The sequence below is a fragment of the Osmia bicornis genome, chromosome 9, assembly GCF_907164935.1.
Source record: "Osmia bicornis bicornis chromosome 9, iOsmBic2.1, whole genome shotgun sequence".
Taxonomy (NCBI): domain Eukaryota; kingdom Metazoa; phylum Arthropoda; class Insecta; order Hymenoptera; family Megachilidae; genus Osmia; species Osmia bicornis.
Genome location: NC_060224.1, coordinates 2,096,305 through 2,113,479, shown reverse-complemented (window position 1 = coordinate 2,113,479; position 17,175 = coordinate 2,096,305). Strand labels below are relative to the sequence as shown.

Genomic DNA, 17,175 nt, shown 5'->3' with positions numbered 1-17,175 from the left:
ATTAATGTCGTCGGTGAAACGGTTACTTTCAACACTGTTACGTGTTCTTACTATCTTTGTAAATCATTGTTTAAGATTGCGTTAATTACGAAAGAATGAAACACGTGCATTTGTATACCGCGTTACAATGTACAAAAAAGCAATATCAACAACATATGTACACGCGTACAAATACACAAGCACATATGTACACACGGGATACGTAAAATTACATATACCTATACTTTCGATTGAAATCGTAACTTTATCAGTCGGTTGTAAATTTCGGTAGTAGACGCTTTGTAATATTGTATAAGTGCTGTGCATATGTATATACAGGGTGAAGAAGAGAGAAAAAAAAGATGGAGTAGCGAACAAACGTTTAGAACAAAATTATTGTCCGAAGGAATAATGTGTCTTATGTACATGGCAAATAGTGAGAAATTGAAATATTTCTCGTGGATGAACTCTATCGGTTACGAATAATATAGGTGTGTTCCTCTTACTAGATGGAGTAAAATATATAATAGTTTCATAATTACCTGACAACAAAAATACAAAAAAGATATAGATTACAAAATCACGAGGTCTGCTTTGTCTTGTTATAATCAAATACTTTATATTATGTAGTACAGGTTGTCATTAAACGTGTGAGCAAACCTATATCATTAAAATCCTTTTTTTTTTAATATTCTCAAATTATTGCTTAAAGCGAGATTAATTAAGCGTATATTATTTTAATTTGTCACAAGCACATTCATCTTACATTGGGTAAGTAAATAATCTTTTATTTTTCTAAAAAGAAATGAATCTAGAAAATATGGATATTTCTGCAATTTAAAAAAATCCGCCTTTTTCTTTTTCAATACTAGAGGCGCTACTGGTGCCGGAAATAGGAAATAAAAGTAGATATAATTTTTGCGCCCTCTGGTTGCGTAACAGAGAAGCTCTTTTTAGCACCATTTTACATTTCCAGAAAAAGGCGGGTCTGTAAAATGTAAAAATTTCGGTAAGTTTTTAACATTAATTAATTAAATAATAAAACCCCTTACGGAAAATATTACCCTACATTTTTTACTTACTTTTTCGTGTTAATTCACCTTCTTTTAAGGAATGTCATCAAATAGAAAACATCCTATATTAATTTAGAATAGATGAAAGTATTTTTAATAATATTTTATAGATACAAGATTTTTCTTTACAGAGAGTTACAGTTTCCATATTATATATAATATAAATAATACTTGACCATATTTTGGTACATGCTTATAACATATAATATATACATGAAATTAGTTCAATACAACAAGTTCCCTTTAAAAATTTTCGTTATTATTAAAAATTTTTAATGCATTAAAAGCATGGAATGTTTCTTGAAAACCGTATATTTCTTTTATAACCATTTAAATCCGTAAGTAGTAGATAAATAAAATTCAAGTTTAGGATTTTACAAGAAAATTCCAGTGTTTGTCAAAAATATTTTTCATTCTGCATTTAGCTTATCAATAAAAAAATAAATTTAATAAATGGGTTTCTTTCGAAGTATCGTAATTTTTGACTAGATACAGTAAAATGTTCTTTTAATATTAAAATGTCGCTTCATTTATTAAATTTTAGTGAATAACAGTAATTAAAATAAGAAAAACAAAAAAAGAAATATATTAAAAAACTTAATATTTATGTACAAATGTTTCTCACAAAATATACATAACAAAAAGAAGTATTATACATTAAGTGCAAATTCAAGATACTGTAATGCTTCAAATCACTCATTTATATAAACAAACTACACTGAGATAATTATTTTATCGATTTTTAAATTATAAAAATATACTATTCGAATTGCTGTAAAATGTACTTTCCTTGAAATGATGATCTACTCCATTTCTTTTCCATAAAATGAAGATATAAGTTTTTGTATGCTCAATATACAACATTACAGTTGATTGGTACATAAGTACTACAAATTTCTTAATCAAAGGTGTGTATATCTTTGCAGTGTTAGGATATGCCTTCACCATTCCATTGCCTCTAGAAGACACACATAAACGTGTTGCCTTCAAACATTTTTACTTTGTATTTTGCCTTTGTTGATTCTGCATCATTAATCGTGCTATTTCTTCACCCAAAGTATCAATATTATCCTGCAAAAATAACATATGAGATATATAGGTTTTCAATATATTTATTATGTTTACCTTTAGCGTGATATTTTTAAATAATGCATCTTCAAGCACTGCTTGAAGTTTCTGGTTTATTTCTAATGATAACTCCAGGGTCATATTGTCATCCGAGACTCGTTGATTGTAAACAGAGGCCATTATTCCCCCGTGTCTCGCCAATTCAGCCTACAATTACATAATTGTTAACATAAAATTAAAATACAGAATCAATTAGAAAAATGGCTATTGCAAGATAGTAAGTGACATCAAACTTACTGCATTTCTCCTGCTTTTAATATGCTTGTGTGCAAATGATAAAATTCACATAAAATTTGAATATCTAAAAGTTCTACAGGATTATTTAGTTTGAAATTAAAACTTACCTTATACTTATCTCTATCATTGTTGCCCATAGCACCAATATTTTCATGCAAAATATAATTCTGTATAATTCTTGTTTTTTTCTGTAGCTCTTCAACCAGGGTTCGCGTATGTTCTTCGAAAAAATCAAGTTTCTCCGCTCTTTTAGCATTGATTTCTTGTAATTTTATAATACGGTCTATTAACGCTTGTCTGCTAGGCTCCATAGACTGAATACCTTGCTCACCATTAATACTATTATCTGATAAGGCACCATTTAATGTATCTCCTATAAAAAAAAGTGAAAAGTACATGTATCAAAAACAAAAAATTGGTGTGCTTTACCACGAGCTTTAGAAGTGAAAATTGTGTACAAGGGAGCATAATGTAAGAAAGACCCTAAAGTTTCACTTGAAAAACTAATTCTCAAATCTAAGAACCTGTATTCAGTGAAACATTCGATCCAGTCCTAGATGCAACACCCAGTGAATTATAAGGAGATGACGTTTCAAAAGCTTCCAACTTCTTTCGACACTGCAGCAGCTCACGTGTCATTTCTTTCATACTTATTTGCTGTTTTCTCTTCAACACGGCATTTTCTCCTTGACTATCTTCCAATTTCTGTCCAAGATTCTGTGCAGCTTGTGTCTGTTCAGCAAGATGTTGAGCTAAAATTTCACATTCTTCTATTCTTACTTTCTGCTCTTGTACAATTCTTTCTTCCAATATTTTAACTTTATCTGTTAGTTCTCTAATGCGGTCGTGTAATGGTCCGTGTTCTTTTTCCAGTTTTTTCATCCTAGCTTCAGTGGCTGTAAATTCAGACTGAAGCCGTACATTTTTATCTGTTAATTTCTGCGTAAAATCCAGCATCTCAGCTTCTTTCTGACGACACGCAGACATATCTGCTTGTAATTCTTCATTAGCCATACGTAAATGGTTCATTTCAGCTTCAGTTGATGCCAAATACTGCTCTTTACTGTGTAACAAAAAGGAAGATGAACGTTTTGAAATTAAATTAAGGTTTTATAATACTTACTGCTGTAATTGGACCTTCAACGTTTCCAACTCGGATACTTTATTAAGCAACTCCACAATTTCCTTTTGACGCTGATCCGCTATGATTTTTACGTTACTCAAATTACTCTCGTAATTTAAACGATTCTTTTCAGCATCTTGTATCTTTAAACTAAGGGTATTATTTTCTTCGATTAAAACCTGTTGTCTGCTTTTCAAAGTTTCTACCTCTTTTTGTAACTGAAGTCTCAACATTTCTTTATCCTCTGTGACATGCCTTTCTAAGATCAAACGTGCCTGTTGCTCTTTTAATCGTTGATCCAATGTAACAGCTTTATTTTCTTCCGACTGTTGGAACTTTCGTATCGATTCCTGTGACTCCTTACGGACTAGTTCACATTCCTCCTTCATTTCATTTATTCTAGTCTAAAAAAATTAATGTTATGAATTTATAATAGAAACAAGAAATGATTCTTTCTATGTTATTACCATAGCTTTATCTAATTTTTGTTGAGTCTCCTTTTGCAAATCCATTTCAGTTTTAAGTTTATTTTGAGTCCATTTTAATTTTATGTCTCTCATGTTTACATCCTCTCTGAGTTTATCAACTTCTTTTTGGAGATCTATCACCTCACGATGCTTTCCATCTAAGATATTACAGATCCTTGCTCTTTCTCCTTGCATTTCTCTTAATTTACTTTGGAGCGATTCTTGTTGTTTTATAATTTCTTTTACTTTACGTTCTGCATATTCTCTCGCCCTTTTCAAAAAGAAATGAAAAGCAGAGATTAGTTAGTTATGAAATATGATATGTTTAAAAATTGTTAAGTACCTTTGAGTATCAATTAATTGCTTTTCGCTAACTGCATACTTCATTACCATACTTTCCCTCTCTTTATTAGCAGCACTGTATTCTTTCCTCAATGTTTCCTGTCCTGCTAAGGATGCATGCAATTCAGATGTAAGTGTGTTTATTGTCTTCTGTAATGTTTCTAATTGTATAGTAAAAGTTTCTCCTTTATTTTCTGTCTCCAGTACTTGATTTCTTTCTTCCAAACATTCAACTTTTTCTTGCAATTTCAAATGCTTTGCTTTCAAGTCTGCATAGTCCCTTAATAAAGTGAGATATTCTGGTTGCTGTAATAAACTATATCTTGACTCCTCAGAATCAACTTTTTCTTCTTTTTGAGGTATATTATCAATAAGACTTTTCTGGGCAAAATTATTATATCCAGGATTCAATACCATATTAGAATCCCCATTTATATCTACACTGTTACCTGTGTGATTAATACTATCATCAGTAGAATGAGATTCCACTTGTTTTAGGTAATTTAATTTACAGGTACTATCAACATTATTTTTATCAGTCACACAGTCATTCACAAATAAGCCTTCATTAGAATTTTTTCTAGAAACATTTTTACTTTCATAATTGTTCGTATATTCACTTCTTTCACTTTGTCTGTCCAGTAATGTTTTTCCTGGATCATCAATATCTTTTATTTTTCTTGTTAAATCTGATTCATTATTAACTGTTGGTTGGATCAAAGGAGACTCTGTGCTAAGAAATTCTTCTGTATGTTTTCTCCCATTATGAACATTATCTGTGGATTTCATTACTGAATTGTACTTCACAGTTAAATGCTGTGGTAACAATGCTTTTTCCATTATATTTGTTGATTTTTCTGTAATAAAATTTAAGAAGCTACGGCTCTTGTTCAGAAACTGAGCATTTGATTGCATTATATTAATTGGATATGTTGGCAGTGAAATTTTAACCAATTTACTATCATCAGTTAAAGTTGGTCTAGATTGTAATCTTGTGTTTCTAATAACTTCAGAAGATTGTTGTTCTTTATTTAGGTCTTTCTTTATTACAATTTCTGATTGTTTATTATTCTCCATTAATTTGTTACACATAGTAGAATCTTGTACTGTGTTTTTTATTTCTTCTACATTAATTTTTACTATACAATTTTTATCTTCTTCTTCATGCTTTTCACTATTTCCTTCTTCATTATTACATACTGATTCTAATTCCTTACATTCATTTGGGACCACAGATTGTATATCATAATTAGGTATTACATGGGAAGATATACACAACAGTGGATCAGATAATGTTGATGCATAGCTAACATCATTGCATGAAGATGATTTCTGAAGACACTTTTCTTGTGGAAGGCTCATACCAACAGATGATGTTTCATATCTCAAAAACTCATTATCCATGAGATTACTTAAAGAAGCAGAACCTTTTAGAGAAATGTTAATACTGTTTTCTTCTATTAAACAATGATACTTTTTACCATTGTTTCTTAATACTGAATCTGTTTCAATTTGAGCGATACTGTTACATTTAAGTTCTTCCTGAACTGGCATTGTTTCTATATTATTTTGGATCAATGAATTGGTAACTAAAAATATTCAAAATAAAGAATAAAATTAAACATGTTACTGTGAATTTGACAATATTACATAGCTCTAACTAATCAAAGTTCGTACCTTCCGCAAGCGTAATATCTGGTTTTACACCGGAATCAGTTTGATCGGAATTATCCATAAGGGTTTTTTCCTTATTGAACAATTTAGATTTTGTTTCGTCCATTTTACAAATTGTAAATTCCATTTCTTTCAGAACAACTGGATCCTATTTCATGGTGTTATATTTTCTAGTGAAAGTCATTGATGTTGGAAAAATTCATTAGTTTGAGATAGGTTCACAGTTACAATATTGAATGACATTCGCAAAATAATTAAAATCAGAAGAGAGAACCTAAAATCCAAGAAATTTTATCTGTCATCTGTGCTGTTTCTAACCTTCCCTATGAACATGATGATACTGTATTATTTTATCTGAAAACATTGACCAAAAATTCAGCTGGTAAATACATACATAGAGAAAGAGGAACAAAGAATGTTCACTCCTTTCCAGGATGGTGCTGCACTATACGGCTAACTTTTGTAAAAAAGTAGAAATCTGTAAACGACATTCAAAGAACCTATTGACGTTCATTTTAGAACGTATGCTAATTTCGATGTCGTTTACAGATTTCTACTCTTTTGTAGGAATTGGCCGCGTTGCGCAGCACCAGTGCGAGGCGGCAAACAGTGATTACTCTCTGTCCTGAAATATGAATATCGTGGTGTATACTACTAATTATACTTGAATAATCTTTAATACACGAGTTTCGTTGTGAATTTTATATTTATATTACTTATATTTTATTTCTTAAAAATGTCAAATATACCAATTCGCAATATAAGTAAGGTATCAAGGTTGTTTCAACCAATGACATCCAGAATTAGTACTATTAAAAAATCAGAAGTTTTTTCAAAAAGCTATGAGGTATATTAATTGTTATTTTTTTAAATTTCATTCTATTCATTTATCAACAACTACTTATTGTGATCTAATTACAGCATTTAATTAAGTATGGATTTATTAAACAAGTTAACAGTGGCATGTATGCATATTTACCTCTAGCATTACGTGTTTTAAATAAATTGACAACTCTTGTTGACAATGAAATGGAGAGAATTGAAGCCCAAAAGATATTGCTTCCAGCTTTAACATCAACACGTTTATGGAAGCAAACAGATAGATATAATAACAATAAGTCTGAGTTGTTTATATTAAAGGATCGATCAGAAAAAGAATATATATTAAGTCCGGTAAGTTATCCATTAATACTTAAGTCATCATTTAAATCAAATGAATAAATGTAATATGATCAATAACTGTTTTATTTTGATATAGACATGTGAAGAAACAGTTTGTAACTTATTGTCATCTTCAGGAATAATATCATCACAAACATTGCCTTTGAAGCTCTATCAGATTTCTAGTAAATGGAGAGATGAGATGAAACCACGTCATGGATTTCTGAGAAGTAGAGAATTTCTTATGAAAGATTTATATACATTTGATTTGAATTTGAATAATGCACTAAAGACTTATGAAGAAGTATGTGAAGCTTATGAAAATATATTTAAGAATATAGGTTTAACATTTGTAAAAGGTAATAAAATAATTAAAATCATGTAATGTTAAATATTACATAGAAAACATTCTGTTAATATTAATTAACGTTTGCAGCTGTTGGTGATCCTGGATTTATTGGAGGTTCAGTGTCTCATGAATATCATTATAAAAGTAGTATAGGAGAAGATGTTGTCTGTATATGTTCATCTTGTCAGTATGTTGTTAATAAAGTTATGTGCAATGACACACATTGTCCTAAATGTAAAAGTACATTAGCTCAAGAGCAAGCTATAGAGGTAATAGAAAAAATGTTTATTTTAATCCTGTTTTCTAATAAATGTTTATTTCTTATTTTAGGTAGGGCATACATTTTTATTAAATACAAAATATACAGAACCTTTAAATGTGAAATCTAGAATAGTTGATACAGCATCACCTTTAGTGATGGGTTGCTATGGACTTGGCCTGAGTCGTATTTTTACCATGATAGCTGAAATATTATCTACTGAAACCGAATTACGGTGGCCAAAACATTTAGCACCCTATACATTGTCTATTATACCACCAAAGGTAATATATTGTATACTATTGTGGTATATAATACTAACAAAACTATTGAAAATCATTGTATTTTTACAGAAAGGGAGCAAAGAAGAATCTGCAAATCAGTATGTAGATAAAGTGATAGAGATTTTAGATGAATTAAACATCGACGCTATACTTGACGATAGGTCAAATTTAACGATTGGTAATCGTTTAATGCATGCTCGCGTAACCGGAATACCTTATGTTATAATACTTGGAAAGGCTGCTGTAAAATCGCCACCTTTATTCGAGATCCACGACATAAATAACTCAACGCAGTGTGATCTAAGCTTAGATAATATGTATAGTTATTTCAATGATGAAAAAACTTCAAATATCATTGAAAGTACCAAAGTATCAAAGGCTAATTAAATTAAGGTAAAATAAACTTAATTAGAATTTTTTATTAAGTAATTGTAAAAATCATATACAATTGTTTTCAAAAATTCAATGTTCTAATTTAATTGTAACTTTATGGTATGCATTACAAAGAAAACCCCGTAAATTCCATATGTTTTTAAAACTTTCTGGTTGAACATTGTACGATTCATCTACAGCTTTTGCCCAAACTTCCGTTTCTTTCCATTCTTTGTTAACAGGAAGATCTACATTCCATAATGTCCAGCTCCAATAACGACCTTTCTTAGCATTAGTATCTTCAGCATGAAAATTAGCTGTATACCAAGTTTTACCTTGGTCATTTGTTACATCAACGCGAATCACTTTTCGACCTCCTCCTGACCAAGCATATCCTGGGTAAAAAAAATTTTATTCATTTTCATTAGAAAAAGAAACAAAGCTTTTTATACTTCACCTTTCACGTTTATTTTTCCATCCACTACTTTCACCGTTTCTAATGGTTCTGGTTTACAAATCGCAGAAATGACAGGCATCTCCTGTATAGCTGGTGCTTTAGAAAAGTCTACATTATTCCAATCAGTACTTGGAGAAAAACCTTTATAATCACGTTGTTGCCATTGTGACTGACTTTCTTCTTTTGAGACAATTATCTTACCTATGGATGTTATAGAAATAAACAATTACTCTATTCTTAGTTATGATCATTAATATAACAATAATAATTGTTATTTTATTACCAAGCCACTTTACATTTCTAGCACCCACAACACCTGGAACAACTACTCTGATAGGAAAACCATGATCCTTTGGTATCGGTTTTCCGTTCATTTCGTAAGCTAACAGTATATCTGCTCTAGGATCCATAGCTTTACTAATAGGTATACTTGCATCGTATGGTGAACCAGAGGGGTCTAAGTCGTATCCCTCAAACTTATTCAATGAAATTATTTTGATTTTAGGAAACTACTTTCCGTTTATTATATTTTTAATATTTACGTTTTTTGTTTATGCGATCATACCTGTACGTGATTATAGTTATCTTCATCAATTCCCAAATCCTTCAGTACATCATACAGTCTTGGACCAGTCCATGTAGCATTACCTACTGCACCTATACCCCAACTAAGCCCTTTCAATTCTTTTTCCTATAACCAGATAATAAATATGTAATTATGTTTATTATATTATTTACGAAAGAATTTATTTACTTTTGCCATTTCAGATCGTCTATTTCCACCGCACATTACAGCACTTGTTATTGTATACTTGGGATACTTTTTTATATCTTCAATGTTAAGAGTCTTCTTTGTTGTTTCCTCTATAGCTAACTCCAATGTGTAAGTTTTTAAGTCTATTTGAGGAACAGGAAGGTGATTTCTTACATAAAATAGTTCCCTGGAATAAAAGAAACATTTTCAAACTAGCTTCTTTTTTAACAAACATTCTTTAAATTGAAAATGTATGTACACAGGTGTAATGAAGCTTTCAATTAACAGAGAAGGAGGTGGCTCAGCACAAAAAGGTTTGTGTCCATTAATTTTTAAAGCTTTGTGTCTAACAGGTTCATTTGAATATGGATCATTTTCATTAGCTATATTAGAAATGGCATCTTCTTTAGAAATATTTCCAATTCTCATTGATTCAAGAAGCTCATATATTTCTGTAGTATTATGATTTGCAAAGATTGTCCAAAATGGTTCAATTGAACTACCAGCTGCCATTAGGATCTTGGAAGGACCACCTGGATGTTTTTCAATAAAATCTGTTACATCATACACTCCTTGTTTATATGTTACCCAAATACCATCCTTTTTATTATCATGTTTGCCTACTTCTTCCAAACTATACGTATTCAGGTTTGCTTTGAATTCTCCAGATTGAACATGCTTTTTAGTCAAGGCATGAACTTCTTTATTAGTTTTATAGAAATAGATACCCAATAGAGATGTAGCAATAGTAATATATGCAGTATATTTTCCATAATTACTTTCAGAAGTATTTTCTGTGTATTTTTTCCTTTGAAACGAATACTGTCTGCATATTTCAAAATAGCATGGAATATAAATATTTGGCACTGATAATAGAGATCTGAAATAAATAATATTACTATGTAAATTTTATATTAATTTTATAAAATAATAATATAATGTAAAACAACTTTCTGCTTAGTTGATATATAAATTTCGAATGTAGTATCATGATACGAATTTTTTAAAACTGGTTCAACAATCAAAACAATAGAATAACAGGTTCGAAAAGGACGTTCTTCGAATTATTTATATGAAGTTATCGTATAACATTGAGTAATAACTCGTTACAATGGTAGCCTGAATTAAAAAAGAATTACACATATGTTAATATTTAGCGATTACTCTTATCTATATATCAGTTCTTTTTTTGAATGTTGGTTTTGAATGATTATATTATGATAAGAACGATATATATCAGTCATTCCTGTAGTAATGGTTCCCTCCTGTCATTTTGTACATTGATGTTTCTCATTTTTCATGCTATTATTTTTGTTCTAATATTCAGAGGTTCTTCGATGAAATCTTTTAAAAAATTGCAACATAGTAGAAATTAAAATTGCAAATACTTAGAACTGTTTTTTCTTTTTTTTAAATAAGTACAAAGATCCTTTATGTGATATTAAGGAATTACATGTTTTATTAGTAAGTAAATACCTGTTGAAATGTTTAGAACACTTTTATAATTATTTGCTATAAAATTGAATCAGTGTCTTTGTCATAACATTCATTTAGGTGTTGAGGTATTATTTGTTTATTTAAAATAATCGAAGATTCAGGATAGAGGTTACATTTAAAGGTATTTAAGTATTGCAATGAATTTACAATTACAGATAATGTTTAAATCTTGTATAATTTGATCAATACATTTGTATTGTCATTATAAGTACTTGTACTATATAATTTATTAATATTTAGAAAATAATACAAATTTGTTAATTGTTTCAATATGTTTTGTAGGTATATAAAGGAAATGAAAAGAAGTGAATAAATAATTATGGCAATGGCTATGAGAAAAAGGAGTGGTTCAGGCTCCAAACGCCAACACAAAGGAAAACTTGTACCAATTTATGAAAGTTTTTTCAAAGGAGAGGATTTAACATTAGCTCATCCAAATTTTTGGAATGAATTATTTTTAATTAAACCTATGGTGAGTGGTTTGTATATTCATTTTATTAAACAGCATGTACAAATATAAATAATAAAAGATACAAATTTCTTAAGACATTCAATAATTTTTAGAAAATTAATATAGCACAAATTCACAAGTACACATTCTTCAGATAATGAAGCTCACTGAGCACGTTTCACCTGTCATGGGAAAATTTGTTATTGAAACAAATATAATAATTACTTATTAATTAAAATTATATTTGAATTATACTTTTCTTTGCTTTTTTGTCCTATAATCATCACGAGCAGTGTAGTTTTCTTTTTCTTGGTGCTTTGCACTCTCATGTTTCTGGTTTTTCTTTTGCATATAATTGTCTTTTATATCATTACATGAAGTATCTTCAAATTCATCTTCTTTATCCTTAGGATATTGTAATTGATATTGTTTTCTCTTGTAAGCTTCTGCATCAGCTGGCAATTTATGTTTTACCTGTTGTTTTTTCTCTTTAACTGAAAATAATAATATTATTTAAAAATTAATACCCTGAAAAGATATTAAATTTTCTTTCAATAGATACCTTTATTTTGCTTAGGTTCTTCACACTCTAATTCATTCTGTAAACTACCTGGCATAAATTTGCATTTAAAATTAAACCATGCTTCACTTGTTTGAACTTTATATTTTAAGCATTTTAATTGATATATACATACTCTTCCATAATATTTTGTTACTTCCCATGAGGGTAATGACTGTAAGTTTTATAGTTTATTTATCAATGTATCTTTACAAAATATTTGTGAACTTACTTGGATAAATTTGGTAACAAGTTTACCAATCATTATGACATGATCATTTAACAACTTTTAGAAATTGAAATCACAAGCTGAAAGTATCATTTTTGATGTAACAGAATTTTTAAATTAACCAAATGAAATAAGCTTCAATATCTCTTTTTGATCAAAAATTTTTGTTGTGAGTTTCTCCTGCCAAAAAAGAAAACAAATGAATTGTTATAATTTAATATATACCCTGTGATTAAATATGAAATATCATGGTTATTCTTTCTGTGTTTAGGTTCCACATATTGAAAGTGAAATTTTGCATATGACAGTGGAGCAGTTGAATGCAAGCAGAGAAAATTTAAATGCCTTGGTTTGTCACTGTGTAGATACATTAATCGATGAACATCCCTTCAGAGTTGTATATGCTTTACAAACTTTAGCTGCTGTCATTCAATCCATGTATAAGAAAGCTAGTCAAGGTGACTGTGGGTTTAACTTAATAGACATCTTAGTCGGATTTGATTCTGCAGAGCAAAGGATGACAACTCTAATGCAACATTGTAATAATTTTTTAACAGGTAAAATTGAAAACATTGTGATAAACAATTGATTGAAGAAATCAAAGATTCAAATAAACATTTGATGTTTGAAGAAAATTGATCATTAAAATTTTCCATGATTTCAGGTGAATACCCTGATAGCTTAAAAGCTTTATGTTTGAAATTGTTATTAATTATTGTAACTGGTATGGACAATGTTAGTCAGAACACTTTGTTGGAATATGTTATGCTTAATAGTGTTTTTGAATCTCTGGTTCAAGTAGGTGTTATTTTTATATATAATTCAAAAACACAAATTAAATGAAATATTAATACATTCTTTTCGTGTAGTTATTAAGAGATACAACAGCTAGAAGTCGTCATGGACACGATGCAGTATTGCTGTTAACACTTCTAGTCAATTACAGAAAGCACGAAGGAGCAAATCCTTACATCGTTAAGTTATCAATTTTAGACGACGAGTTAGCACTTAATGGCTATGGACAAGTAATATCAAGTTCATTGATGGAATTTTGCAGGCAATTTGCTCAGCAGAGAGCAGGTACAAAACATGCATTTGTATATCTAAATCATTTCATTAATATTGATAACACAAATAAAATATATTAGAGGTACAAGCGTCCTGGCTATCATCTTTGACTAACATTGTTGGAAGTATGTTTGTTGGCGAGGAAGAAGCAAAAACGCAACAAGTGCGTGCTAATAATGCACTGTTATTAGCACTCTATGAAGCTACACATTTAAATCGCAATTTTGTAACGACTTTGGCATACACGCAAAGTGATACTAGCGCACCACCTTCGCCAAACAATACGTTAGGACCAAATGCGGTAGCTCCTGGAGCTCAGATGCCTGACGTCATGGCTCAGCCATTTAATTTACTGGCTACATTTTTACAGTATTGGTGAGACTTTATTTATTTATTATGGATAACATACAAAAAGTGATATTGAATGCATTTAAAATATCTGTTATTTCAGTTCAATAGTTATGCAAGTTATCAGAACAGAAGCGATAATGAACAACGTTAAGTTATGTTTTCTTATATTAAGTTGTATTGCAGAAGATCAGTATGCAAACAGTTTAATGCACGATGCGAATTTGGCATTCAGAGTACAGCTTCATCGAGTTCCTATGCATCATAGAAAAATACAAGATAAAATAGCACCTGCACAACCATTGGCAGCTACATTACTCGGTATGATTATTATACATACAAAGATAAATGTTTGAGTTATTTGAACGATCATTATGAAATTGTAGATTTACTTGTTGAATTTATCACATCACATATGATGAAAAAATTTCCACTTGAACTATATCATCAGTGTATTGGAGTTTTACAAAGATTGCTTTGTTACCAGAAAAGATGTAGAGTTAGACTTGGATATCAATGGAGAGATCTTTGGACAGCATTGATCAATTTACTTAAATTTTTAACTACACACGAAAGTCATCTTATTAAGAAAATGAATATCTTCCCATTAGCTATTCAGGTAAATTAATATATCTAAAATTATTAAGATAAATATAAATCAAGAAAGTAATATTTATTTTATAGGTTGTAAATATCTTAAATTTATTTATAACTTACGGAGATACATTCCTGTCTTCTCCGAGTAGTTACGACGAGTTATTTTATGAAATAATACGAATGAGACTTATTTTTACAAATTTAAATGCAATGGGTATGTAAAGTATAAACAATTCTGCAATCGTTTAAAATATATTTCATCATATAATGAAATTATAACTTGGGTGTTTAAGCGCTTCGATATTCGACAAGCGAATCTTACGAATACAAGGAACACGCATTAAAATTAACAAACTGTTTGGTGAACATGAGAGACATAGTGAATCATTTCCCTCCGAAAATAGCGGCATGGTTGGCAAGTGAAAGTTTATCAACTCCAACGGAACAACAAATTCTAGCAATTATAATACAAAATTATGATAGCCTTACTTTAAAATTACAAGATAATTTAGATCAGTATGAAAGATATTCTGAAAAACCTCATCACATTGCATTCTTTGAAGAAATGGTAATATATGATTGAACGTATGAAGGTGAAATTTGAAACGTTTCTTTCATCTTGTTTTTTTATTAATTGTTTTTTAGGTAACTGGAGTTGTAATTGATACCCGAGGATCCATAGATTTAAGTGCATTAGATACACAAGCTATATTACAAGAACTGTCAAATATTTCGTAACAGAGACTTCATATGAGATATGCAACAGATCTTGTGTGTCATCTTGTTGTGATAATGTATTATAACGAATTCTTTTTTTTGTAATACAGTCGGATTTTTGTATATGTTCTTACTAACGCAAGGAACATATAACAGCTTCTGGAAATAACACATTGTAGTATTTTTTGTTGTTGCGCTATATTTCTACGGATTGTGTATACAAGTTTCAAAGAGTTATTAAAATTGAATAAGTATAAAATATATATTTCGGTTTAACGGTCGTTTTGTAAAAATTACCAAAGTTACTTTTTACAATTCGTAATTTAAGTATAAATTAAAAAGGTAAAAATGTATATTTTCTTTAAAAATACAGTTATGAGCATTTTCTTAAACACTCCTTTGCACAAAGTGCAACACCAGCTTTGGAATGATTTTTCCTTTGAAGTTGATTACTAATGAAATCTCCAATTGCTACTGTTTCATTGATATCTACTCCAGTTTCTAAACCTTGTCCATGTAAGAAATAAAGTAAATCTTCAGTAGCAACATTTCCAGAAGCACCTGGTGCATATGGACAACCACCTAATCCAGCAACAGATGAATCAAAGATTCTGATACCCTTCTCAAGGCTAGCATATATGTTTACCAAAGCTTGTCCATAAGTATCGTGACAATGAATTGCAAATTTATTCATGTCACTTGATACATGCTCCAATTCATGTAACATTTGCTTTATTTTATTAGGAGATCCCACACCAATGGTGTCTCCTAAAGAAATTTCATAGCATCCGCATTGTAGCATGAATGCAGTTAAATTGGCTACAACTGTTGGCTTAATTTGACCTTCATAAGGACAGCCTATAATACAAGATACATAGCCTCTGACTTTAACATCATGATTCTTTGCTTCTTGAACAACTGTTTTAATATTCTTCTTACTATCATCAATAGAGCAGTTGGTATTTTTTCTTGAAAAAGTCTCAGATGCTGCTGCAAAAACAGCTATTTCTTTTACACCTACCTTTAATGCATTTTCTAAACCTTTAATATTCGGCACTAATACCGGATATGAAATATCTGGTTTCTTATTAATTTTCTGATAAACTTCTGCATTATCTGCCATTTGTGGAATCCATTTTGGAGATACAAAACTTGTAACTTCTATATTTTTTAATCCAGTCTGTGATAATTTGTTGATAAATTCAACTTTGATTTCAGTTGGCACAATATTCCGTTCATTTTGTAATCCATCTCTTGGTCCGACTTCAACTACTTTCACAAAGTTACTAAACATCCTCATCTTTTTAAAGGACAAGTTACATATATTATTTCTATTAATTATTTTAAACATTGTTGATATACAAAAAGTGTGGCAGTAATTACACATTCACTCAATATTTATACATTGGTTTTATTCAAATTATAGAAAAGAAACTTCATAAGTGTACATTACTTCTTCAAATATTAATTTTAACAATATATTCGAAAATGATAACATATGTACATTGATAATATATATAGATCAATAAAAAATAACGCTATCATTTAATATTCGATAACTTTATTTTAAATACAAGTTAAAACAAAATAAATAAAGTTGTGAACAATAATATTGTAAAAGAAATGAAATGAAACAAAAACATTATTTAAATTTAAATTACACAAAACTGAAAACAAAATCGGTCGCTAATTATCGAAGTGAAGAATATAATGGCGCTAGTTGCTTCAACTCGCCATATTTTACAGATAGTAGAAGACAAAATAAACGTTTGACAAACTTGTATTTTAAAAAGACCGCCATAAATTAAGTATTTTTAAAATTCGATCTTAGCGCCATCTATACACAAGCGCTGGAAACTACTGGCAGAAACTACGGGGTCTCTGACACCCCAGATGCCATAATGTCGATATGCAGCAGTATGCAGGCGCCGGTGCTTCGGGGTCCCTGACACCCCAAGATGCTAAAGTCGGTATACTGTCGCTGATACTTTGGGGTCCCTGGCACCCCAAGATGATATGTCGATGTACAGAAAGCACAACCGATGTGTTG

At 30.0% G+C, this 17,175-nt stretch overlaps 6 protein-coding genes across 13 annotated transcripts; 2 read left to right on the top strand and 4 right to left on the bottom strand.

The window, feature by feature from the left end:
- Positions 1-1,119: 1,119 nt before the first annotated feature.
- LOC114876761 (coiled-coil domain-containing protein 186-like) lies at positions 1,120-6,166 on the bottom strand. Of its 2 annotated transcripts, XM_029188552.2 has the most exons (9): positions 6,027-6,166; positions 4,351-5,938; positions 4,008-4,278; positions 3,541-3,944; positions 2,942-3,480; positions 2,525-2,790; positions 2,418-2,441; positions 2,178-2,327; positions 1,120-2,123 (listed from the first exon to the last, which is right to left on the bottom strand). In XM_029188552.2, the coding sequence occupies exons 1-9, from the start codon at positions 6,148-6,150 to the stop codon at positions 2,049-2,051; spliced, it is 3,441 nt and encodes a 1,146-aa protein (XP_029044385.1). In that variant the 5' UTR covers positions 6,151-6,166; the 3' UTR covers positions 1,120-2,048. The 2 variants fall into 2 exon arrangements, with proteins under 2 accessions (XP_029044385.1, XP_029044386.1); XM_029188553.2 differs by lacking the exon at positions 2,418-2,441.
- A 593-nt stretch (positions 6,167-6,759) lies between these two features.
- Positions 6,760-9,761, top strand: LOC114876769 (probable proline--tRNA ligase, mitochondrial). The gene is made up of 7 exons (XM_046286994.1): positions 6,760-6,870; positions 6,945-7,196; positions 7,282-7,543; positions 7,621-7,802; positions 7,864-8,076; positions 8,146-8,469; positions 9,674-9,761. Exons 1-6 carry the CDS (start codon positions 6,760-6,762, stop codon positions 8,461-8,463), a joined length of 1,338 nt encoding a protein of 445 aa, XP_046142950.1. The 3' UTR covers positions 8,464-8,469; positions 9,674-9,761.
- On the bottom strand, positions 8,483-10,701 carry LOC114876767 (sulfite oxidase). Of its 2 annotated transcripts, none has more exons than XM_029188574.2 (7): positions 10,610-10,701; positions 9,919-10,539; positions 9,660-9,846; positions 9,471-9,596; positions 9,189-9,381; positions 8,906-9,106; positions 8,483-8,843 (listed from the first exon to the last, which is right to left on the bottom strand). In XM_029188574.2, the coding sequence occupies exons 1-7, from the start codon at positions 10,648-10,650 to the stop codon at positions 8,539-8,541; spliced, it is 1,674 nt and encodes a 557-aa protein (XP_029044407.1). In that variant the 5' UTR covers positions 10,651-10,701; the 3' UTR covers positions 8,483-8,538. The 2 variants fall into 2 exon arrangements, with proteins under 2 accessions (XP_029044407.1, XP_029044406.1); XM_029188573.2 differs by having other exon boundaries at positions 9,919-10,557; positions 10,610-10,699.
- LOC114876765 (armadillo-like helical domain-containing protein 3) lies at positions 9,698-15,388 on the top strand. Of its 4 annotated transcripts, none has more exons than XM_046286992.1 (12): positions 9,698-9,788; positions 9,923-9,973; positions 11,439-11,628; positions 12,667-12,952; positions 13,060-13,193; positions 13,265-13,475; positions 13,544-13,838; positions 13,915-14,132; positions 14,198-14,430; positions 14,496-14,622; positions 14,702-14,976; positions 15,054-15,388. In XM_046286992.1, the coding sequence occupies exons 3-12, from the start codon at positions 11,476-11,478 to the stop codon at positions 15,144-15,146; spliced, it is 2,025 nt and encodes a 674-aa protein (XP_046142948.1). In that variant the 5' UTR covers positions 9,698-9,788; positions 9,923-9,973; positions 11,439-11,475; the 3' UTR covers positions 15,147-15,388. The 4 variants fall into 4 exon arrangements, with proteins under 4 accessions (XP_046142948.1, XP_046142947.1, XP_029044394.1 ...); XM_029188561.2 differs by lacking the exons at positions 9,698-9,788; positions 9,923-9,973 and adding exons at positions 11,031-11,123; positions 11,214-11,277; XM_046286991.1 differs by having other exon boundaries at positions 9,753-9,973.
- On the bottom strand, positions 11,658-12,660 carry LOC114876772. 3 transcript variants are annotated; one of them, XM_029188582.1, is made up of 5 exons: positions 12,399-12,660; positions 12,303-12,341; positions 12,170-12,217; positions 11,863-12,101; positions 11,658-11,789 (listed from the first exon to the last, which is right to left on the bottom strand). In XM_029188582.1, the coding sequence occupies exons 2-5, from the start codon at positions 12,328-12,330 to the stop codon at positions 11,772-11,774; spliced, it is 333 nt and encodes a 110-aa protein (XP_029044415.1). In that variant the 5' UTR covers positions 12,331-12,341; positions 12,399-12,660; the 3' UTR covers positions 11,658-11,771. The 3 variants fall into 3 exon arrangements, with proteins under 3 accessions (XP_029044415.1, XP_046142951.1, XP_029044414.1); XM_046286995.1 differs by having other exon boundaries at positions 12,170-12,213; positions 12,399-12,440; XM_029188581.1 differs by having other exon boundaries at positions 12,170-12,341.
- LOC114876770 (hydroxymethylglutaryl-CoA lyase, mitochondrial) lies at positions 15,305-16,641 on the bottom strand. Its single transcript, XM_029188579.2, has one exon. The coding sequence runs from the start codon at positions 16,510-16,512 to the stop codon at positions 15,499-15,501; it is 1,014 nt and encodes a 337-aa protein (XP_029044412.1). The 5' UTR covers positions 16,513-16,641; the 3' UTR covers positions 15,305-15,498.
- Positions 16,642-17,175: the final 534 nt, after the last annotated feature.